The sequence below is a fragment of the Varanus komodoensis genome, unplaced genomic scaffold, assembly GCF_004798865.1.
Source record: "Varanus komodoensis strain SLA01 unplaced genomic scaffold, ASM479886v1 scaffold1, whole genome shotgun sequence".
In the NCBI taxonomy this organism is placed as follows: domain Eukaryota; kingdom Metazoa; phylum Chordata; class Lepidosauria; order Squamata; family Varanidae; genus Varanus; species Varanus komodoensis.
Genome location: NW_025335268.1, coordinates 34796008 through 34817879, shown reverse-complemented (window position 1 = coordinate 34817879; position 21872 = coordinate 34796008). Strand labels below are relative to the sequence as shown.

General features: G+C 41.4%; 1 protein-coding gene across 1 annotated transcript in view; it reads right to left on the bottom strand.

Annotated features, from left to right (window-relative positions):
* EZR (ezrin) overlaps positions 1-21512 on the bottom strand; it is a 41192-nt gene extending 19680 nt beyond the window's left edge. The window contains exons 1-3 of the mRNA XM_044421898.1: positions 21427-21512; positions 19831-19924; positions 4519-4602 (exon numbers count right to left, since the gene is read on the bottom strand). Coding sequence (XP_044277833.1) covers positions 4519-4602; positions 19831-19842 — 96 coding nt within the window. The 5' untranslated portion in view covers positions 19843-19924; positions 21427-21512. The remainder of the gene's footprint in view (positions 1-4518; positions 4603-19830; positions 19925-21426) is intronic.
* Between the last annotated feature and the right edge of the window lie 360 nt (positions 21513-21872).

The following is a 21872-nucleotide window of genomic DNA, read 5'->3' as shown; positions in this document are numbered from 1 at the left end:
GCTGAAGGCCAGAGCTCTTTCCAGCTTCCTAAGTGTGTGTGGGGGGAGAATTGCCCCTCTAGTTTTTTTTAATTGGGCAGTGAGCTTTAATAGGAATTAAGGGAGGAGTCCAAAGGCACTCTGACAAATCTGCAGCACATCATGTGATCTAGTCTCAAGACTGGAAAATTAGGATCTGTATGTTCTAAATCAGGGATTTCTTGCAAAAGTATGATCAGGTCCATCTCTTTCTTATTCAATCCACTAGAGCAGCCTGCCTTTCCAACATGGTGTCTTACAGGTATTTTAGACTGTATCTCCAAGAATTCCCGACCATTAATCATGCTGGCTGAGGCTGACAGGAGCTGAAATCCTAAATATCTGGAGGGTGTCCGGTTGGGAAGGCTGCTCCAGGGCAATCCTAGGCACATCACAGCAATGTCATAAAATGTATAATTGATAAAATGTTTAAGCCTTCCACAACTAAGTGTCCTGCAGATCTGTTGGAGACAATTCCCATCTCCCCTAACCATCATAGCCATTAGTGAATACTGGAGTGGGGAAGGCAATTCTGTGGATGCTTTACAGCATTTGATATGTAGAATTCTAGAGGATATGTGAAAGAAGGTTCAAAAAACAGATGAGAACTATGAATATACTTCAACTGGAAGAAAAATATTCTGTTTAACCAGAACATACAGAGTCCAGAGGATTTTCATCCACTCTCAATGTCTGATACAGCATGTTAAGCCAAGCAGCCAGTTTAAGATGCTATATAGGATGACCATGTTTTAAGCTTCTAACTCTAAGATGAGGAAACTGCCACTCAACTGATTGGGAAAGTTGACCGAGTGCTGTTGCTTTGTCTTCAGATATCTGGAGTCTTGTACTACATTGCCTCTTCAAACTCCTTTACATTGACTGAGTCAAGCTTGTTCACCCCCTCCTCCCGTCTCATACATTGGGAATCCCAAATAGTTTTAGTTCCTTACTGCTGAATATACAGCTGACGCTTTACTAATCCCCAGTAAAATAAATCTGGGTATTTCATATTATGAAAGGCTACCTTTGCCAGGCCTTGAAGGACAACATTTATTGCCTGCTCATGCAGTCTTCAGCCTCACCCTGCTCCTCCCAATATCCTCAGGGCATGGTTTACAGGCCTGTTGATATTACTATTATTACTACTATTACAGCACAAACATTGACGTTGCTGTAATCCGGAAACAAGTTTGTTAGAACGAGAACTTTAGTCTAAGCCAGGATTCACAACCCGCTAACCTCCAGATGTGTTCGAACTACAGCTCCCATCTCCACTGGCACAACCTCTAAGTATACTGGATCAGAATGATGGGGCTTACAGAATAGCATATGTGGAGGGCACCAGTTTGCAGAAGGCTTTCTTCTAGGTTAGTTAAGCTCCTCCTTTGTACCATACTTTGCACCGTTTTAATGCTGAGTGAACATGTGAGGTAGCCCTCTTATGCGATAAACTGTAGCAGTGTCACTGGTGCCAGCAGTGGAAGTCAGAAAGTGCAAATACCTTCCCAGGGCTCAGTGACAGTACAGCAAGAAAAACCAAGAAGCTACTTTTTCAGGACAGGGACTATGTTTTGGCTGTAAACAATGGCAAAGAAGTTCTTCAAAGAAGAATGTACACACCTGCGTGAGTCCCACAGCATTTGCTCTGTCATCTCTTAGCCATAATTGCAAGCGTGAAGATACAAGGTGTAGCTACTCAATGGTGATAAGAAGTTGCAACCTCTCTCTTAAGAAAGGTTTGGGCCACTCCTCAAATAAGGAGACCTCAAATAAGGATAAGGTCAGGAAGGAGCAACACACCTCGCCTCTCTCCCACACACAGTCATTCATCAATTCACGTATTTCATGCAAAAAGGAAGTGCTTTTTCCATCATTCTCAACCAAAAGGGCCAGTGGGCATGTTACTGAGAAGAAAGGGAGTTGCTGTCCAAAAAAGCTGAAGAAATCAACTTGGGAAAGACTGCCCTAGGAGGTTCAAAAATGGCCATTGTCCTAGAATCTGGTCCAACCCCCTGCTACTGCAGGACACCATCCCATTCAGATGACTGCCCAGAAGTTTTCTGCATGTCTGTAGTGAGGGACAGCCAACTTCCCTAGGTAGTAGGTTCCCTTATTGTACTGCTCTGACAGTGAGGAAATTCTTCCTGGTGTCTAGTCTAAATCTGGTTTCTTTCAACTTATTATTCCATGTCCTGCACTCTGGATTAAACAAGAAGAGATCTTGTCCTTCCTCTTTGTGACAGTCTTTCAGGTACCTGTAGAATGCTTTCATATCACTCCTCAGTCTTCACTTCCTGAAGCTGAACATGCTTAGTTCTCTCAATCTTTCCTCATAGGGCTTTGCTTGCAGTCCCTGAATCATTCTTGTTGCCCTCCTCTGTCCCTTTCTAGCTTTTCTGCATCTTTTTAAAACTTAGGTGCCCAGAACTGGACAGCATTAGCTTGGCTTTTTTTATAGGATTGTCAAACTCCTGAAGGCCAGCTATCACCTAAACTGTAGACTAAGGTTAGGAGGTAACCTCTACCTACAAGGGCTCTATACATCTGAGTCTCAGATGCTACAGGTGAGATAACTTCACCACCATGCCTTGTGTGAGCTTTTTGGAGACATTTTTTATACTGTTGGAAGACACAATGTAGGATTTTACAAACCTGGGTATGTTCCAGAAAGACAAGTGTGAAACTGACCCACAATTCCCACAAACAGTCTTGCTTTGTAGCTCCCTGAGAAAGCTGAAGGTTGTCACCTTCTCAAATTTCCTGGTTGTCTCTAACATGCAGTATTTCCTACATGAAAAATGCAAAATCTGCATGCTATAACCTACTCTGCTCAGACTGCACTAAATCCACTTTTAAATCCCTGGCCAAGAACTTACAGCTAACAATACTTCCACTTGTTATTAACAAAACAGCTTACCCCTGCTATGATGCTCTGCTTTGATACCAGCTCCCCAGGGAGGTGTGCCTGGCGCCAACCTTGTATACGTTTCGGCACCAGGTTAAAACCTTTTTATTGTCCCATCATATTAATTAAAACTTCTATTTAATTGCTGAATAGAAGGTTCTGCTTTTATATTGGTTTTTATTCATATGATTGGCTTCTGTGGATTAGTTGTTACTGTGTGGAGTTTTAAATTATTACTTAAATGATTATTATATTTGAATATTTTATGCTGTTTAAAATGTTTGTACACTGTTCCAAGACTGTCTGCTAAGGATATAGAAAAGTTTTAAATAAGTAAATAGACTAGTTTAAGACAATGTTTTTCATACCCAGCTACAGTTGAAAGTATCTACCCAAAGTATCACAGAAGGAAGCTCTTATAACTTCTAACAAAGTACTGTTTGTTTGAGATCTCTGAGAGTTGAAGAACACTCCCCCCTCCATACTACAGTTTGTTACACTCTCTAGTCTAAAGCCCCAATATATGCTCAAGGGGAAATACAAATGTTTTGCCGTCATAATTCTTTCACCCTATTAAGTGATAAGATGACTGCAGATGGGAGATGACCAAACTTGTATACCATCAGTCACACACTTATTCACACTCTTTTAAACATGTTTAGGAATGTTTGCACCCCTTAATTTTTCCTTAATTTTATGTTTTCTTTCTCTTTCTCTCTAAAGCTACTAGTTTTCAGAGAAATCCCCGAAAGATACAGTATAGAATGATTTAGAGTTTTCATTAAGAGACACTGTGATCCTTGCGCAGTCAAAGTAACAAAATGGATGCCTATTTCCAAAGTATGCAGATCAAATGCATTTAAGTCTCTCCAATATTCTTTGGGATATAAACCATTAAATCATTACTACTTCCTCATTATTACAGGGCATTTTCTTCTTTCCACTTGATAATCCTACGGCAGTGACAGGTGCTGAGCAGTTTAAGTATGATTAATGCATTTTTCTATAATTACTCACATTGATTCAATGTAACAAAACCTGTACTTGAACCTGAGAAACAATTCTTTAGGAACCAAATAAGCTAGCAACTTTTTAGGAAAAATAAAGAAGAGCTGCAGATGTCTAGACAGAATGCAATGTTAGCATGGGGTTTTTCTGCTTATTTTAAAAGTGAAGAATTACTGCAGTTCCAGAGAATACTCATCATCACTTTTGTGCTGGAAGCCCACTCAGGCCCAATTTTTATCGTTAGGGATTTCCTCCCATTTCTGTAAACAAAGATCCATCAGTGAAAAGTCCTCCCTCCTCCTCCTGAAGTCTTTCAGAAGTGATAGGGCAGTATCCAATTTTGGTGCTGTACATCCTCTGTCTAGCCAGCAGCCCTCCACAGGAGGCTACCACTTCCTCCAGCAAACCCAGAAGCAAGCTGAAACACTTGCTTCCAGAATGGGACCAGTCAGCAGAGCTCCCTTCTGAGTATTTGGGCTAACGTCTGTTTGCTTGAGGCGGCACTAGCTTCCTGTGCTGTGTGGGCAGCCCTGATTAGTCACTCACCTGCACTTAAAGAAAATGACACACACACTCATACTAACCTGGTCAAACAGCTGCTTGCCAGTAGTGTTAAGCTGAATGGCAAATTCCAGTTCCGCATCCACAGTGGTAACTCGAACATTGACCTAGAAGAGAACATAACATAATACAGAAAGAGGCAGAGGGTCAGGGAGTCCAACTGTTCACCAACTTGTTGCTACTTACATGCAGTTTTTAGGTCTATGATCTGGAAATAAAAATTGTGCTTATAATAACTGTTCTGTTTTAAAAGCAATGACTGCTGCATCTTTTTCAGCATACTCAAACATTATCCGGAGTGTTCTATTGGTTTTGCAACTTAGTACTGAATTGGATTGAGGTTTTAGTTAAGCAAGATGACATTTCAGTGTTGTTTGAGAGCATGCTGTTTCACTAATAGCAGCCAGGACTGCTATGAGAACAGAACCTGGCATCTTAATTAAAATCCGTTTGGATTTAGGACAAGCAACTGACTACATTAAAGGCAGGCTTTTAAATTATAACACAGTCTTCCCTCTTATATTAAGAGCTGTAATTATTCTAAAGTTTTAAAGGGTTAAAAGGAAGCCTATTATTCTTCCAAGCCAATCAACATTAATCCAATAAACATGAACAGTTATGCTGCCACTAAAAGGAGCTCCCCTGAAAAGATAAAATGAGTTAGTTTACAGAAGTTTATGGACCGTGAGAAATCATGGAAGTATTTTCTAGCAAATATTAAACTAGCAATGTTCTTATGCTGACTCCTAGAGGATCAGGAATCAATAAAAGAAACTATCAGAGTGGATCAGGCTAAAGCCCACATCCCCCTGCCGCACAATGGACTACCCATGTAAGGGTCCTGGATGTTTTTGGACCTATGCACACATCTTAGGAATTAAAGAAATGCTGTGGGCACCATCTCAAAATGGCTAGTCATGTAATGGTGGCTGTGAAGGCTTGAGGAGCCAGAAGAAATGGGTAGAGAATTAGTAAGGCTAGAGTCTAAAAATGGAGAGAACCAGCAAGAAAAAAATGACTGAGAAAGGCCAAGGTTTGGGGCTAGGAAGGAAGAAGGCCAGGGATGGAAAAAGGGAGAGAAATAGCCAAGGAACATGTTGGGTAGCAAGGCTAGAGGCTGGGAGTGCAGAGAAAAGTACAAAGGGGAAACTGTGTGTGGATGGAAGAGTTAATAGGGCCACCTTCTCATCTCTTCCTGGCTTCTGAAGAGCTGATCAGCAGCAGGTTCAGAAACAAGATAGAGACTCTGGTACTTTAATATGTTTGGGTTTTTTTTTTTTTAAAGAAATACAGATACATTTTGGAAAGAAGCAGGGAGTGGAAAGCTGTTGGAGTTTTCTGCAGGCTCTGGAATCTGGAAGCTCACAAACAACATATAAAGGCCATTCCAGGTTTAATTTCAGCATCTAAATTTCAGGTATATATTTCTGCTGAACAAGGAAACTCCCATTTAGTCATCATGGTCAATGTGACCTTTGAATCTTAAATAAAATAATTAGTCTTGCCCAACAGACAGAACCCCTTGCATTAAAACTCAAGTCTACAAAACACCATCATGAAACACAAGAATCTTTATCACGACCTAAACTGAACAAGAAAATGCTAGAGGTTTGGTTCTTTCAAATGTTTATTCAGTATATACCTCCATTCCCCATAATTTAACAAAAGCTGCTGTTTAATAATGTGCCTCTTCTCCATGTGTGCTTCTGTAGCCCAGGATATTCATGAAGCGTATAGTGATTAATTTGAATTTAATATGAATTTTAAGGTATTTAAATTAAGAAAATTTCTTTCCTAACCCCACATGAGAAAATGAAGTCCAGTAAGATTTCTCTCTACCAGCTAGTGTCTAGCCCTTTGTTAAGGAACAGATGCAATCGTATTCATTACAGAACACAAAAGCAGCAACTCCAGAATACTTTTTATACTTCCTGGAGAAAGTCTATACCCATGTATAAAAAATTTGCACTGAATTACTAAGGAAGGTTCAGACAAACAATTCATTTCTCTCATTTTTTTTTTCTGTGATGCAAGTCCGGCTTTACTCAACACAGGCATCCCGCTTATTAGAAAGTGAACTCTGATTCATACATTTATACAAAGGAATAGAAAAAGTTAAGCCATACCTACCTAAGAGTACAGATTAACTGCTAGCCACACAAACCAATCCCAAAAGTGCTAGCATAAGACAAAATGGCTCAAGTTGCTTCTTAGTAACTATCACAGGGAAAGTAAATGAAACAGATTCTTTCATGTGCAACTTTTAAAATCTGATCTGTGGAAGGGGGCACAAACAAACCCTGGTTTTGAATCAAAGTTACCTCAGCTGTGCACAGTCACTAGTATTTCTGCAACATTGTAATAACCTGAATGTGTGAAAACAATTATCACACATTAAAAAAACACTACACAGCAAATACTACCATCAGGTAATAAAAATATCTGTCCACTGAGGCACTTCAAGTGTTCAACATGAGTAATCAGCTCTTAGCATGGTCTGCAATTCAGCATTAGGCTAATGAATTCATCAAACAGATTGGAGTTATGGGTCCTGTGTGAACGCTCCCCAAGGGTCTGCTCTTCTATAAACATCTTCCCTATGTGACAGTAAGCAAAAGATCCAGAGGAAAAGCATTTCCCAAGTTTACATTATGTCAACTATTCAATGATCTTCATATGACTTTGTTATGAATGCTGTGTTGTGTTTTAGTTTATTCAGATCTTTTGCCAGTGTTAACCTCATGCCTTTTATTCTGAAGTAGCAAGTTCAATTTCCAAAGGCTGCCACTCACCAGATACAAGAAGGGCAGGAACTTTATGTGGGCCATCTTCCCAGAGAAAGTTAAAGTTAATGCTAAGGTGACTGTCGGTGGGGGTGGGGGTGGGAGAAGAGACAGGAGCTGTACCAATTCTTCAGCTACCCAACACCTGTACTTACAGTGCCATAGGATGACAGCTTGCATCTATGTAAAGAGGAGTCAAGCAACATGGAATAACTCAAAAGCCCACACACCTCCCAAAAAGAGTGGTAACACCTCTCCACTGTAACAGAGATTGTGCTGCCTGGTAGCACACATCTAAAGTATGACCAAAGTATGTATTTGGGTGGGGGCGAGAGCAGCAGAAGTAATCCTCAGTCCTACCCTTGTGAAAGAAGGGGGAACAATAAGGTTAGCTGCCACTACCTCATTTATGGTGAACCAAGAGTCACTGCAGACTCACCTGAAATTAGAAGTATTGTTGACTATCAAAAGAGCTGGGGGCAGAATCTTCCACTTCATTAAGAAGAAAAAAAATACCAAGAGATCATGCTTGGATACTTTCAACTGAATGACTGACAGTTCCATCCTCTAATCATAAGATACATTTTGCTAGAGGCTCTGCAACCATGGGACAGTCCGTCTCCCAGCATTCACTATGAAAATGCCTTGAGAGTTTGTTTACACTCTGCATACATTCTGTTTAACTCCCTAACCTCCGTACCTCCAGAAACTTTATTGCTTTCTTCCCTGGAGACATCTTTGAGGACATTTTCATACAGACAGCCCCCCAAAAATGAGAGGAAATGAATCCAGTTAAAGACTCCTTTCACACATGACTTTCTACACTTCTGTGGTTTTCTTGCTTAGGGCCATCTCTACTATTTCTTTCATTTTCAGAATGGCTCACAAAGAACATAGGAGAATAAGTGCATCCTGGTTTGGATACCCTAAAAATGTAGACGCTGCTCCTGTACAAAATGACCTGAACCTATATTAAAAAAAAAAAACAACCAAAAACTTGGCAGTTTTACTCCCTTCCTGAGCAAAAGTGTACCCACAAAATTTATCCAATTCTGCTAAGAAATAGACAGGTTATTGGAAATTCTCTTTAAGCATCTCAGAATATCAAGTTGTACAGCACAAATAATGCTGCACCTATTTTCTGAAATTTGGCAGGTATAATTTCCTCCTGAGGGGCTACTATGCCTTCAATTTTTTCTCCCACTTTTAACAAATAGCTTAAATAAATAAATAAATATTCCTGTGATAGTCAGTGGAAGGCATGAAGCCCCGGAGTCCTAAAGTTGGGTTTGATTCTCAAGTCAAAGTAGATGGCTTCTTAATTTACTGAAGCAGAAGCTTGTGGTTGATGCATACCCTACAGGCTGCCAACTTAACAGAGTACAAAAGTATCAGGACTATGAAAATAACTGTTCATAGCACCCATGGAACTGCAAAACTGAAGTTACTATGCCTAATACGGCCTATTCATGAAGGCCCTTTAGAATGGTCCAAAAAACAAGGCTACATGTGGATAAGGTAAAGGTTTCCCCTTGACATTAAGTCCAGTCATGTCTGACTCTAGGGGGCAGTGCTCATCTCTGTTTCCTAGCCGAGGGAGCCAGCATTTGTCCGCAGACAGTCTCTGTGGTCACGTGGCCGGCATGACTAAACACCAAAGTGCATGGAACGGTGTTACCTTCCCACCAAAGTGGTACCTATTTATCTACTTGCATGTATATGCTTTTGAACTGCAAGGTTGGCAGGAGCTGGGATGGAGCAACAGGAACTCACCCCGTTGTGCAGATTCGAACCGGTGACCTTTCGATCAACCAGCCCAGCAGCACAGCAGTTTAAACCACTGCACCACCTGCATCCCTTGCATGTGGATAGAAGGAGTAATAAATGAAACTCAGTGATACTTTCCTCTATAACCCTTGTAAATGAAGCAACAATACTGCCTTTGATATGTAGAAGTGAAGTGAAAGCTGGACCAGTAAGCCAGGAAACCACTTTAAGTACTTTTCCTGGAAGCTAAGGCCACCAGATCTGCTTATATGCTGAAAGTCATTTAAAAAACAAAAACAGGACATCACATTTCCAGGTTCTAGCCAGAGTCAGCACCATTCAGTTCAAGAGAAAAGAAAATAATATGTGATGTAACTGTGTATTCATTATATAAGCAACAGTGAAGTGCTCTATTAAGAGACAAGACATGTATCTGGCAATTCTTGGACCTAATCCATTGCAGTTAACTAAAGAATCGCAACTATATGTCCATACACTCAATGTTCTAATGCTCTGGCAAATATCTGCGGCAGAAGTAATTTCTCTGAAGAGGACATCATTCTAGCAGCCCAAACAGTAATATTTTAAGATGAACAAACAGGCAGTCACTGGGGCACTCATGGCCAGTAAAAAAAGGCTTTTCACAGACACTAAGAACAACCCCATAGCATACTATATGAACAATGTAGAATGACCTACTCTGTTTTTGCAATGATGCAACAGTGTAATGACTCCCCATTCCAGTCTTGGCTAACTCTTAAGCCTAGAATGTGGGGAAGAGAGATGATTATTTGGGTGAAGAAAATCAAGATATTAGTCCCTTACCAAAATGCCCAGTCGCTGAGGTCACTGGGGAGCATGCTCTTGGTGGTTCCATATGGATCTAAGACCCAACTGGAATTCACCATGAGAAGAGACTTCAGTGGAGCAACTCCATTTCTATGGAACGTTCTCCCTCTGAATATCAGGAAGGTTCAAATACCTGTAGTTTTCAGGACCTGAAAACTCATCTAGATTTCAGCAAGTCTCCCCTGTTTGACAAGCCAAAGTTTTACTGACATCCTGGCTTAAATATACTTTACTTTTTATTGTTCACCGCTCTGGAATCTGTTTAGCTATGGAAAAATATCTAAACAGTGAAAATAAAAGACTACTGAAGGTCTGGGTTATGTGGCAACCTCTGCATGCTATACTTGTTTGTATAGTTAACAGGAATGTTCTCTTTATTTCCATGTCCACAGAGTGCATTTCTATTGTAACCCATTCCTGCACAGTTTACCTCCCAATCCTTCAATCCCATAATAGTTACCTTTACTGAGAAAAGAAAACATGCATTTTATTTATTAAAATATACAGTTGTGACTTGAGTGTCTTTTAATCTTTTTAACTGTTTAAGTGTTCAAAGCTGCTACTTAAGTAGCATGTTCTATCTTCAGTGAAAGACATGATATACATGTCCAAAGTCACAAAAGACATTTTTTTCTTTTGATCTTTACCGCATTTTCATGGCTTCAATAGCCTGTATATTATTTCGCTCAAGGCAACCAAAGCTGTTTAAGCATTCAGATTTTCTCATAAACCTCAGTAACTTAAAGATATCTCAACTGGCATTAAGAAGGGAAAACACCACCCTCTAATTTCAGATACATATTTATTTTGATTTTTGGAGGAGCTTGATAGAAAGCCAGAAAGACTGAAGTGTAGTGTACATTTTGTGCAATAGAATGTTCATGTTTCATGCTCTTTAGAGCATATTGTTTGAAATAATATTCTAAAAGCCTTTAGTTAAAATGTCCTGATTTTCAATTATGGCTGACTTTTAACATTCAACTTTAAAAGCTGCTAAACTGAGGCAACCTAAGACAATCTAGGGTTTTATGTAAGGCGGACAACTTAAACACTGTCTTGAACACGTGCAGTTGCTTCACCATCCCCCAATACTAGAATCTAGCATCATGACCAAGACACAGCTCCTTACATCTTTAACCACGCATATTATACTCCCTGTTCCCCCCAGTGTCATGAAATTAGGACTCCTTCCAGACACTGCCAAAATTAGCATTAAACATAAGATAGTTTGGATACCTGAATCTTACTTTAATAAGTTGCAATATGAATGAATCTGGCAGGTGCACATATACCCCCCTCACTGTGGGAGTGAACAAACTAGGAGCTCTTCAATTATTAGTTTCCCATTTGATCCAAATCAGGTTAACAGCTTTGGAAAATCTCAATATAAAACTTGATTTCAAACCATGGCTTAATATTCTGGTTTGTTCCAAAACCATTAACCATAGTTTCCCAGTTCAGCTAAGAAAAGAAATTACAGTTCTATGGTTTCCAATGTAGTGCACATGGACACCTGTGTTGGTGTCCACCTGGCTGCCTGATCTTTCTGAGTGTTAAATTTTAACTTTCTTTTTTAACTGGGGGGCTGACATGTTACAAGCTGCAGTGCCAGCTTCCAGCAACACTGTGATTTCCAAGAATACCACTGGGCATCACTAGTGGCTACCCAATGCTAACATTAATTTTTTCTGATTTTTCAATTTTCCCAAAGGGAGATGCAAAGGAATTGTGTGTACAGCCAATGTATTCCATGATGCCTTTGCTTATTATGTAGAGATATAACCATATGGGCACAGCTATAGGAAGAAGAAGAAACTAGTCCTGCACTTAATTATTTTTTTTAAATTAAGAAAGTATCAGATAAAGAACCATAGCTGCAATGCTAGGCACCTTGTTTGTCCATTTAAGATTAAATAATTTAATACAGATACAGATATCTAGGGCAGAAGGATTAAACTGAAGAGGAGTATTCCTAAGAAAAAGAATTTTATGTTAAAACTTCATTCTAGGAATTAATATCCTGGCAAATCTATAAAATGTATTTCAAATAAATGAATTTGCCAACCCCTTTTCTACCTATTTTTGAATGATTATTCTCAATTAATGATCCACTTTTGCACAATCTACATACCTTATTGGAATTCATATAAATATGTTTAAATAAACAGCTTCTTTCCATAGCACAGAACAGCGCATGGTGACTTATCTTTTCTATCTTTGTAACTATTATGTTCTTGGACATTTTTAGATTAACTTTATACCATACAATCTTGTTGGAAATTTTTTAAAAAATGTGGCATTGATTAAAAAAAGTACAGCTTCATTTTAAATGATTAAAAAAACTACAGCTTCCTTCACTACTTTTCACCTGGGAATAGGGACACTCATTCTGCTTGGTGATTCTTGTCAAAAGACGGTAAAAGCTTTGATGCTATATTATTGGTAGATGTAATATCTGGTGCTATCAAGGATATGGAGATGCAACAAGTTTTCCTAAATATCCCTTTCAATTCAAGAACATTCAAGATCTTGTATTCTAGTCATTATGTCTTTTAGATATACTTTTTTTTTTTAAATTCCACAAAACCTGTAAGGCTTCTTCTACTACTCTTCCAAGATGGAATAAAATCCTGTTGAAGCTGAGAGCCAGCAGAATGCTCTAAAGAATATATGCAATAAAAACAATTTGCTAGAAATAGTGTACATGTGTGTCTCTTCACAGACTTGTCCAATTTGAGGTGACAAATGATTCAAGTGACACTGTGTCACAGAGAATGCAGGAGAACAGACTCTTTGTATAAGAGTGCAAACAAATGCAGAGAAAAGCAGGCAATTGTACCAAACTCCTCTTTAAGTAGGCTTTGTTGCAACAGCTGTATGCAAATAGGTACTTCATTAATAAACGAGATGGTGATGTTACAAGAACAGATGCTCAAGCATTGTTTGGGACCTGCTCTAAATACAAAAAAAGCATATTGATTTTATTACTGGGTGGAGAGGAAGAGGAGAGGACAATAAACACTCCATGCTGAGCACAAGACAAAGACCAGTAGGTACCTGCTGTCAGTCAGCACTCAAAGCGAATCAGCTATTACAGTGTAAGAGCCCCAGTTCTTTCAAGCTCTTATGTATGTGGGTCACATATACAGTGGTACCTCAGTTCACAAACTTAATTTGTTCCACGATTCTAGTTGCGTACCAAATTTGTCATGAACAGAGTCAAATTTCCCCATAAGGTTCAATGAAAATAAGGCTACTCCGTTCTGAACCATATGTAATTATTTTAACCACAAAAATATGAAACAAAGTACAGTACAAAGTATGAAGAGAGAGAACACTAACCTTGCTTGAGGTGACTTCTGGCGTGGATGACAGGAAGGTGGGTGGGGAGGAGGTAATTGTTTGGAGGGAGAGTCTGCAAGTGCGATCTCAACTAGAGGAAGCCGCAACCACGTGTCAGAGCAGAGAAGATGGCCGTGTTTGTGCAAACACGATCGCGGCCATCTTCCCCACTCGAACATGCTCTGACACGTGGTCACGGTGCAGGGAAGATGGCCGTGATCATGTTCGTGAATGGAAGCAAAATTTTGCTGAACTTTGTTTGCAAACTGAATTGTTTGCAAACAGAAGCGTTTGTGAACCCGAGGTATTACTGTATAAGGTTTTAGCCACTGTTTCTATATCCTGAGTGTAGCAGGAGGCTTTTTTGGAGGGACAGGGCCAGAGGAGGGGAGATGGTTCAGTTAATGTGGTATTTGCATGAATGCTTACTGGTACTTTTGGTACTTATTTTTTTGTAAATAGAAATGATAAAACATGAGAAATTCCCATCTTCATCTATTACACTGGTCTGTCAAGCTATAAGGTGCAATGTTTGAAGAAACAGGAAATTCGTGTTGTGATGCTGTGATTTACTTTATCTTTGAACAAGTGAATCTTCAGTTTTATGCTTCTATCAGACTCCTTTTTAATAGATAATATCCAAAGGCATTCAGAAAGAGTCTGTTTCCCATCATTAATGAAAACTTTAAAGAGGAATTGAAAAAAATGTTTACAATAAGACAACCTTAAGAACCTTACAATCTCAGAGACATATAGCTGACATAGAAAAGTTCTTATCACTGCACAGCACTAGCTCCACAAGTGCAGTCTATACAGTACATGTTTACTCAGAAGTAAGCATCCATTATGTTCAATGGTGCTTCCTTCCTGAGCTGTTTAGGAAGCTTTTAGGCAAGTCTCTGTCTCTCAGCTTCTCTTTGCTCTCTGAAGTGAATACAGTTTGTAGCCTCCTGGTTTAGGCTCAAAGGTTCTTTCTCTTGAGAAATGTTCATCCCCCCTCTGGCTGTTATAGAAGGGAAGGAACGTCTGGTACAACCTGATGGGACTGGATTTATGGTAGTGTCAATGCTGCAACTATAAGATTATTCTACATACCATAAGGGTTAGTTAGCTTACATACCATAAGCAAATATACACCTTTCTTTAGTGGAACTAGGAGTCACGGTAAATAGGGATGGAAAAAGAGATGGGAGATTAGCTTTGGAATCTCCCTTCTTTTGAAACTGGTAGATAAGCAATATGTTTGAGCAATATGCTTAAACCAGGTAATCCCTATATGACTCTTCTTCCCCCTTTCCTTATTAAAGTATCAGCCAAAGAACTACTTAATTGGCAATTATGTAGAATGATGAGCACACTGTCTTACAAGCTGTTCGAGTCATGATTACAAGTCTGTAGCAGTACCACACAGCTTACAAATCACTGGAACTGGTGGCTACCCTTTCCCATTTACCCCACAAGTAGTGTCAGCATTTTGGCCCTCTGTCTTTTATTAACTGTAGGCCAAGGAAAACTAGTTCACCTTGGCTAGATGTTGCTCCACATGTCAGCTGATGGACCCAGTTCAGGCTCAATTAAGAACACAGTTCTAAGCAGCTTTTCTCAGTAAGAGGGAATGAACATTTCCTCAAACAACAGAATATTTCTATGCAACTAACCAGAGATCAGGGGATGTGATGAGTGGGATGGGATCGTGTCATAGTCTGATTGCCAAATTCATCTCACCACCCTATGCAGCTTGATTGAAAAGTGAAGAAAGACTCTAGTTATGAAGAAGGAAAGACTTCTGTTATGAATGCACTAAGCTCCTGTGGAGGGGGGGGGGGGGGGGAAGCAAAGTGGAAATACTAATGGAGAGAGGAAAAGCAGAAGACAGCAAAGGTGTAACAATAACCAGTTTTGAAAAAGGCCAGTATTAATGGAGAATATACTGTGTTCAAGGCAAGCTTAGAAAAAACTGTCTGTATTTCACATTTCAGAAATGGCACTAACAGCAAGAATCCTTTACAGGGGAGAATGTATTATTTCAAAATGCTGCTTCCCTGTGGACTTGCTGGATGGTCACAGACCGCTTATTGTTTCATGGCAATTAACATGGATCAGACCAAAGGCATAGCTAAACCAGCATCTCATTTCCATGTGGCCAGCAAGATGTTCATGGAAAGCCTTAAACATAGAAAACAGAGTGAGCCAGAAGGGGTCTCCCGGGCCATGTAGTCTGACCTCCAGCACCAGCTGGCTCTGCTCAAGACATGCCCACCATGTGGACGTCCAGCCTATCCTTGAACACCCGCACCGATGGGGCCTCAGTGACCTCTCATGGAAGCCCATTCCACACCCCTCGGGGTCCTGACTGTCAGGAAGTGCTTCCTGGCATCTAAATTGAACCTGCGTTCCCTGAGCTTTGCTCCGTTGGAGAGCGTCCTGTCTTCCTCTGCAGGGGAGAACAGGTCTCTACCCATCTCCATGTGACATCCCTTCACATACCTGTATGTCGCCAACATATCCCCTCTGAGTCTCTAAACACAAGAGCAACAGACCTCTTTCACTGTTCTTTCACAGCAGCTTTGCTGCTTCCAGTCCTGGGGGTAGTCCATAGCCATCACAAATAACAGCCACTGACAGACTTACTTTTCTTTAATTTGCCACTTTTAAAGCATTCTAAATGATGACCATACCCGCAATACTGTGAAAGTGCATTCTATGGTATGAATCTCTACAATTCATTGGACAACCCCAGGTTTCAGCATTTAAAAGCAGGAGAAAAAACGCTTCTGCTTGCCCACTTTATATGCATTTTGTATTATTTTATATATCCACCATGTTCTCTGTTACTCGCCCTTTTTTCTGAGTTAAGTGTATCGAGGGTCTGCCTGGTCTCTGACCTCTGGTGGAGCAGCACCTGGCAGGCACACTGCTACACAGGGATGACCCAGTATCCTTCAGAGGAAGCTGCCCTGCAGGCATCATGTGGGGCACCACCACCAGGATGAGGGCTGAAGGCCTATACCTTGCCTCCCACCTTATGCCTTGTTCTCACTCTATCCCTGACAATCCAGGGGACTCCCCACAAGCCTTCCAACCCCCCCCCCCCCCCCCCCACCCCAGGCTCATGGCAGTTTCCCTGTCAAATGCCCAGATGGGGATTATCAGGAAAGTCTGGCCAGCAAGGAATGCTGATCCTTCCTGGCGCCCACACCGCTGACCTCCATGTTCCAGTCTGCGGGGCAGCATTTCCAAATCCTGCATATGGGGGCAGGGGGAGGCATGTACAGAGAGGGATGGGGAAGGGATGTGTGGGCTTACGCATGGCCATGGAGTGTGGCAGCAGCAGGAGTGCTGCTCTGTTGCTCCTGCCGAGCAACAGGTCTACTCCAACCCACCTACTCCAAAATAAAGCAGCAGCTGGCTGAGAATGTGCTCAGGGGAGAGGCAAGCACAGTAGGCAGGAGAGGGGCATGCTGGGATTGATTCCCATCTGCGCGGGCTGATGGGGTATGTGTTGCCATTTCGCGGGAAGATGGAGGCATGTGGAAGCTACTTATGAGAAGATTCCATATGCATGTGTGAACATGGGAAAGAAAGTGAGATACCATACCTCACAGTTACCACACAGCCTAGTTTAAAATTATGTATAACCTCAGCCAATGGTTGCATTGAGTTCTCCACTCAGCTAACTCCCTTTCTGGTCAGCCACTGCCAACTTAGAGACAGACTGTCTGCAAATTGGGAACTGTGAAGTCTCTCAGTGGATTGTTTAAAGGACAAGAAAGGGGAAGGCTATACTGCACCTTCTACTTCTAAGTGCTGTTAGTTCTATGGAAGTGGTAAAAAAGCAATGACCTGAAGTTTCAGAGGTTGACAAATTTAATCCATGGCCCATTTTTGAATAAAACTGAAAAAGAACAAATACCATGAGATACCTCTGAGCAGAGGTATATCCGTCATATATACACGTAATTAAGTAAACTTCTCAGTTTCCAAGGGTGGAAACCGCAATCAGCAACTGGCAAACATATTTATCTTCCCTTTTCTCAAGTCACAGTTTTAACTATTACAACCCACACCTGCCACACCTGTGCAGCTATGCTGCACCCAAGAAAAAAGTCCAGAGTGGTAGGAAATAGTCCAGAACACCTACCACCATTATATCTAAGACCTCAGAATGGTCTGAAGGTTATGCATCATTTATGAATAGTTGGCTCTTGATCAAAAAAGGATCATGTCAAAGAGACAGTTCTTTCTAGAGCTATGTAAGAGCAAGTGTTCTCAAAAGAAGTACAGCTTATGTTGGCAAAATACCTCCAAAATCGCTAAACTTCTCATTAGACTCTTGGACTTCAAAGGCATTGGAGCAGGATCTAGCTCCTTGAGAGGGGAACAGATTTTATTATCTTGGAACAAAAAAGGTGTTATTCTAAAAGCTGATATTCCTGGACTAACAGGTCTTTGCCATACCAAAGCTTTGATAAACATGCAGAACAGTCCTATGCTTTTTAAACACATACAAATAGGTCCTAACAAGTCAAATGAGATCTGCTCCCATCTAAGCAGTCATAGGACTGACTTCAATCTCTTGGCCAGAGAAAAGCTTTTGAACAGCTGAACACCACTAGCTTCTAGCTTTTCACCACTACTCGCATGAGGGATGCTACAAAAAAGTAGGTGGAATTTGAGGCACACCTTTTTCTTATAGCTTTGAAAATAGAATGATAAGAACTGGTTCCTGATGGGGGGAGTTCACTACCAGTCAAAAGACAATGCACAATGATTCCATCTAGTCTTCCTTAGATTGCAATCCTATACCCAGCAGCCATGGGGAAAGCTCCTTTAATTCAGTGGGACTTACTACTGAGTAGATATGTGTAGGGTTGCACTGTTAATGGATTTTTTTCTGGTAAGAAAAAAGAAGTTCTAAGGAAATATAGAATTACAAATAGAAGAAAATACCATCTAGCTCCCTGTAAAATTCTGTAAATAAAGCAATACAGACTGTACAATCAGAGCCTCATCTGGAAGCAGCCTAGGTCTGGGGAGAAGAGAGGAACAAAAGTTTCACAGACTTGGCACTGAGTGCAAGAGTTTCATCCATTGCAAAACCTTGAGGTGGACAGAGCATAGCAATTTTCAAGGCTCCATCCTACAAGCCAGCTGCTTAGAGGGATAGTAATTGTGGATCCTGGACACTGTGCTCCATAAAGCAGATCCAGCCATGGCAAGGCACATGTATGATTCATGGAAATTATAACTAAACTGGAGAATATTCCATGTGTACAGTTAACCTCTGTGTACAGTCACATATAACCTATTCACTTGATATCCATTTACTAAGCTTGCTGTAACATCAGAATCTTTCTGGAAGATTGTCAAGCTAATGAACTCTGCCATTCCTCTGAAATCCAAGTTCATTATTAAACTGCTTCTTAGATACCAGTTCTGCAGAAGAAGCAAATTCTTTGTCTGCATGTGACCTGTGAAAAGTAATTTAGAGAAACAGCCACTCAGACTGAATGCGCAGTCCAAGGTCAGAAGGGGACCACAGCAACCACTCCAGCCAAAACCCTTAAGTAAGGCAAGACACTAAATCCCATCTATGTGCATTGAAATCTGTTGTTTGAATGGTTTCTTTGTGAAGGATGCCCTAGCAGGGCTCTTCCCATGAACATTTAAATAAATAAAATAAAACCACGAATACTAGTTGCTTCCAGTTTCATTGGTAGGACGTAGTCATAATGATCAAGTGAAAGTACTAAATAATTTCTGTGAACACTGATTCTGAATAAAAATGCACAGAATCAAGCTTTATCACTGTGGGGGGAAGGACCAAATCTGGGCCTCCACAGCTCCCCTGATGGCCACACTTCCTCTGATCCCCCACGCATCTCTGATGGTTCCCCAGTTTTTGTGCATTTTCCTGGAAATATAAAAAGCTGAAATGCTTCTCCTAAGGTTTAGAGTAAGAAGAATCTAAACAACACAGAATATGACAGACTTACAGAAACACCAGAAAGGGCTATTTTAACATTTAAATGTAGCTTCTTCAGTGAGAACCTACTATGACGTAAGAAAACTAGATTGGTTACAACTTTATTTTTAATAGAGCCACCTTATATGTCTATTCACAAGTTAAGTTTCATACAATTAATGGATTTACTTTCAGGAAAGGGAGGGTGAAGGAATGCAGCTTCAATCAAGTAATCAAGTATATACCTCTTTGGTTATAAAAATTTTAGGTTTCAATCCTCTATGTATTTACCTGGGAGTAAGTCCCACTGAACTCAAGGGGCTTACTTTTGAGGAGATCTGCACAGCATTGCAGTATTAGTTTACTATAATAATTTCATTGCAATAGCAATTAAGACTAATTTACCCTACTCTTAGGCAAAGAAACCCAAATATTTTGTTTGAATTTGGGCATGCATAAAGAATAAGATGCAGTGTTAAGAAATATTTTTAAAATATACATTTATTTGATTTGTGTTTCTCCTAGAGTAGTCCTCCCCAACCAGGTGCTCATCTGCATCATGTTAGGATTGTAAAACCTTTTTCAGTCTACACATGTATAAGATTTTACCCAGGTGGAAAAGAACTTACTGGTTTCGGCATTTTTTATTCTTGGAAATGTTCCTGCTGGTCCAGAAGCAAATACTCATGCAGCAGCCTAAGGATGTTATTTCTTCTAAGAGACCTGAACAAAAGAATGCAAATAATTATTATATAGAAGTTAAAGTAAGGCACAATGTATGGTGGAGGAGTTTCAAGTCGGGATGATTCACTCAGCCAATAATCACTTAATAATGCCAGGGCTTAAGAAAAAAAAAAAAATCAGTGATCGCCTCCAATGAAAAAGAGCTCAATTGCAAGTAGAGAAGGTCATTTGTCCAGCCACACCCAAAGGAGCAAGTATAATTTGCAGGTTTTTTCATGGAACAGCGTTTGCGCAGAGCACAAGGGTGGTGGTGGTGGGTGTACCTAAAGCAAGTATCTAAGCAACACAAAATCAACGAAAGCCCTTCACTTGGCTTGTAGGAAAACTTCTACCCAGTCTCCCATTCAGGCACTGTGGAGGAGCATTAGCTTTACTAAGTGCAGCCTCTTTGGAAGAAATTAGGTGTTCGATCTGGAGTAACCAGCTTGCCATTGACAATTTTATGAAGGACTTAAGCACAACATAGGGACAATATTTCACTCCGAAGGAAAGCAGTTATTACCTCGCTTTGCCTACAAGCTACGGAGGCTAAGAGGAGTTTCCAGATAGGTCAAAATATAGGTCTGATAAAACATAATCTTTCCACCTCACCGCTCAAACAAAATGTTGGAAGGGTAAAACACTTTCCAGGGTCCGGGAAGCTTTTGTACTGTTTTATTCAGTCCATTAAAGTTGATACCATGGAGTCCCGTCTTCTTACGTTACTCCCTTCCTGCACAGATATGTCGGAAGCGCGTGAGGAAAAAAGTCACCTTTTCTACCACTCCGGTGAAAACAGAACGGCTGAAGGCACACCTAATCCACTTTAACGCTGCAATCCAAAGTACACTTATCTGGAAATAAGCTCCACCGAACTCACTGGGACTTACTTCCAAGCAAACCCGCAGGAGGCTTGCTTTGTACGTTATCTCAGATGAGCATTTCATAAGGGAAACTTTCAGACGACAAAGCTAACCACGTTTAATTGAGAAGTTCCGCTGAGCCTTGCGAGTAAAACAAACCAGAGCTCAGGCTGCCATCCCTCGCGCGCTTACTTGGCCGAGAGGCTCAAGCAAGTCGGTGGGGTTTCTGAGAAAAAAGCGAAGAGTTTGGCTGTTCAAAGCGGGAAAGCTAAAGGAGGCAGACGATTAGAAGGACACGCCTAAAGAACACAATCCCAGAGTTGTCTATGCAGAAGCGAGCCCCATTGAATTTCACGAATCTGACTCCAAGCTAAATGGGTCCAGCACTGCAGCTCAAGTTAAACTTTACAATGAGAAAAAAGCCTTTCCTAAATCAAAAAGGGCTCCTGCAGGAGAGGGTAAATCCTGCCTGCAGAACGACCTGCTAGCAGCGTCCCCGCCACGGAACCGCTGCGCGTGGCCTCGCGCGCCACCACACCTGTTCCCGGAGCCGCGTCCCCCGCGCGGCTACTCGGTTCCCGCCGAGCCCGGAGAGCGGCCCCGCGGGAGCCGAGCGGAGCGTCGTTCGGCAGCCCTTACCTCGTTGCTGCGTCCTCTCCTTCGACCGGGCAAGGCGGCTGCGCCTCCGCTGCAGCTGCTCTCTGCTCCCCTGGGCGTCGCTGCCTGACCCTCCCCGGCGGTAAACACAATATGGCTGACGGCGCAAGTGCTACAGGTCGTTTGCCTCGCCTCGCCCGCCCGCCCGCCTCCCCTGCGCCAGCAACTCGCGAAGGTCACACCTTCCCCCTGCTGCGCGCTCCGCGAGTGTTTAACCTAGGGGAGGAGCAGCCGAGGACTCAACCCGCCTGGGGGGAGACGACCTTAATCGCACCTCTGTGATTTGTAATGCACTAACGAAGCTCTCCAGGCGGAGGCTTACCTCCTTGAGAAAGGAAAGGTTCTTGTGCCTAGTGAGTTTCCCACATTCGTGCGTATTTTCCGCGCCTCTCAGTTCCTCCTCCGCTCCACTGTACCGGCGCAATTTC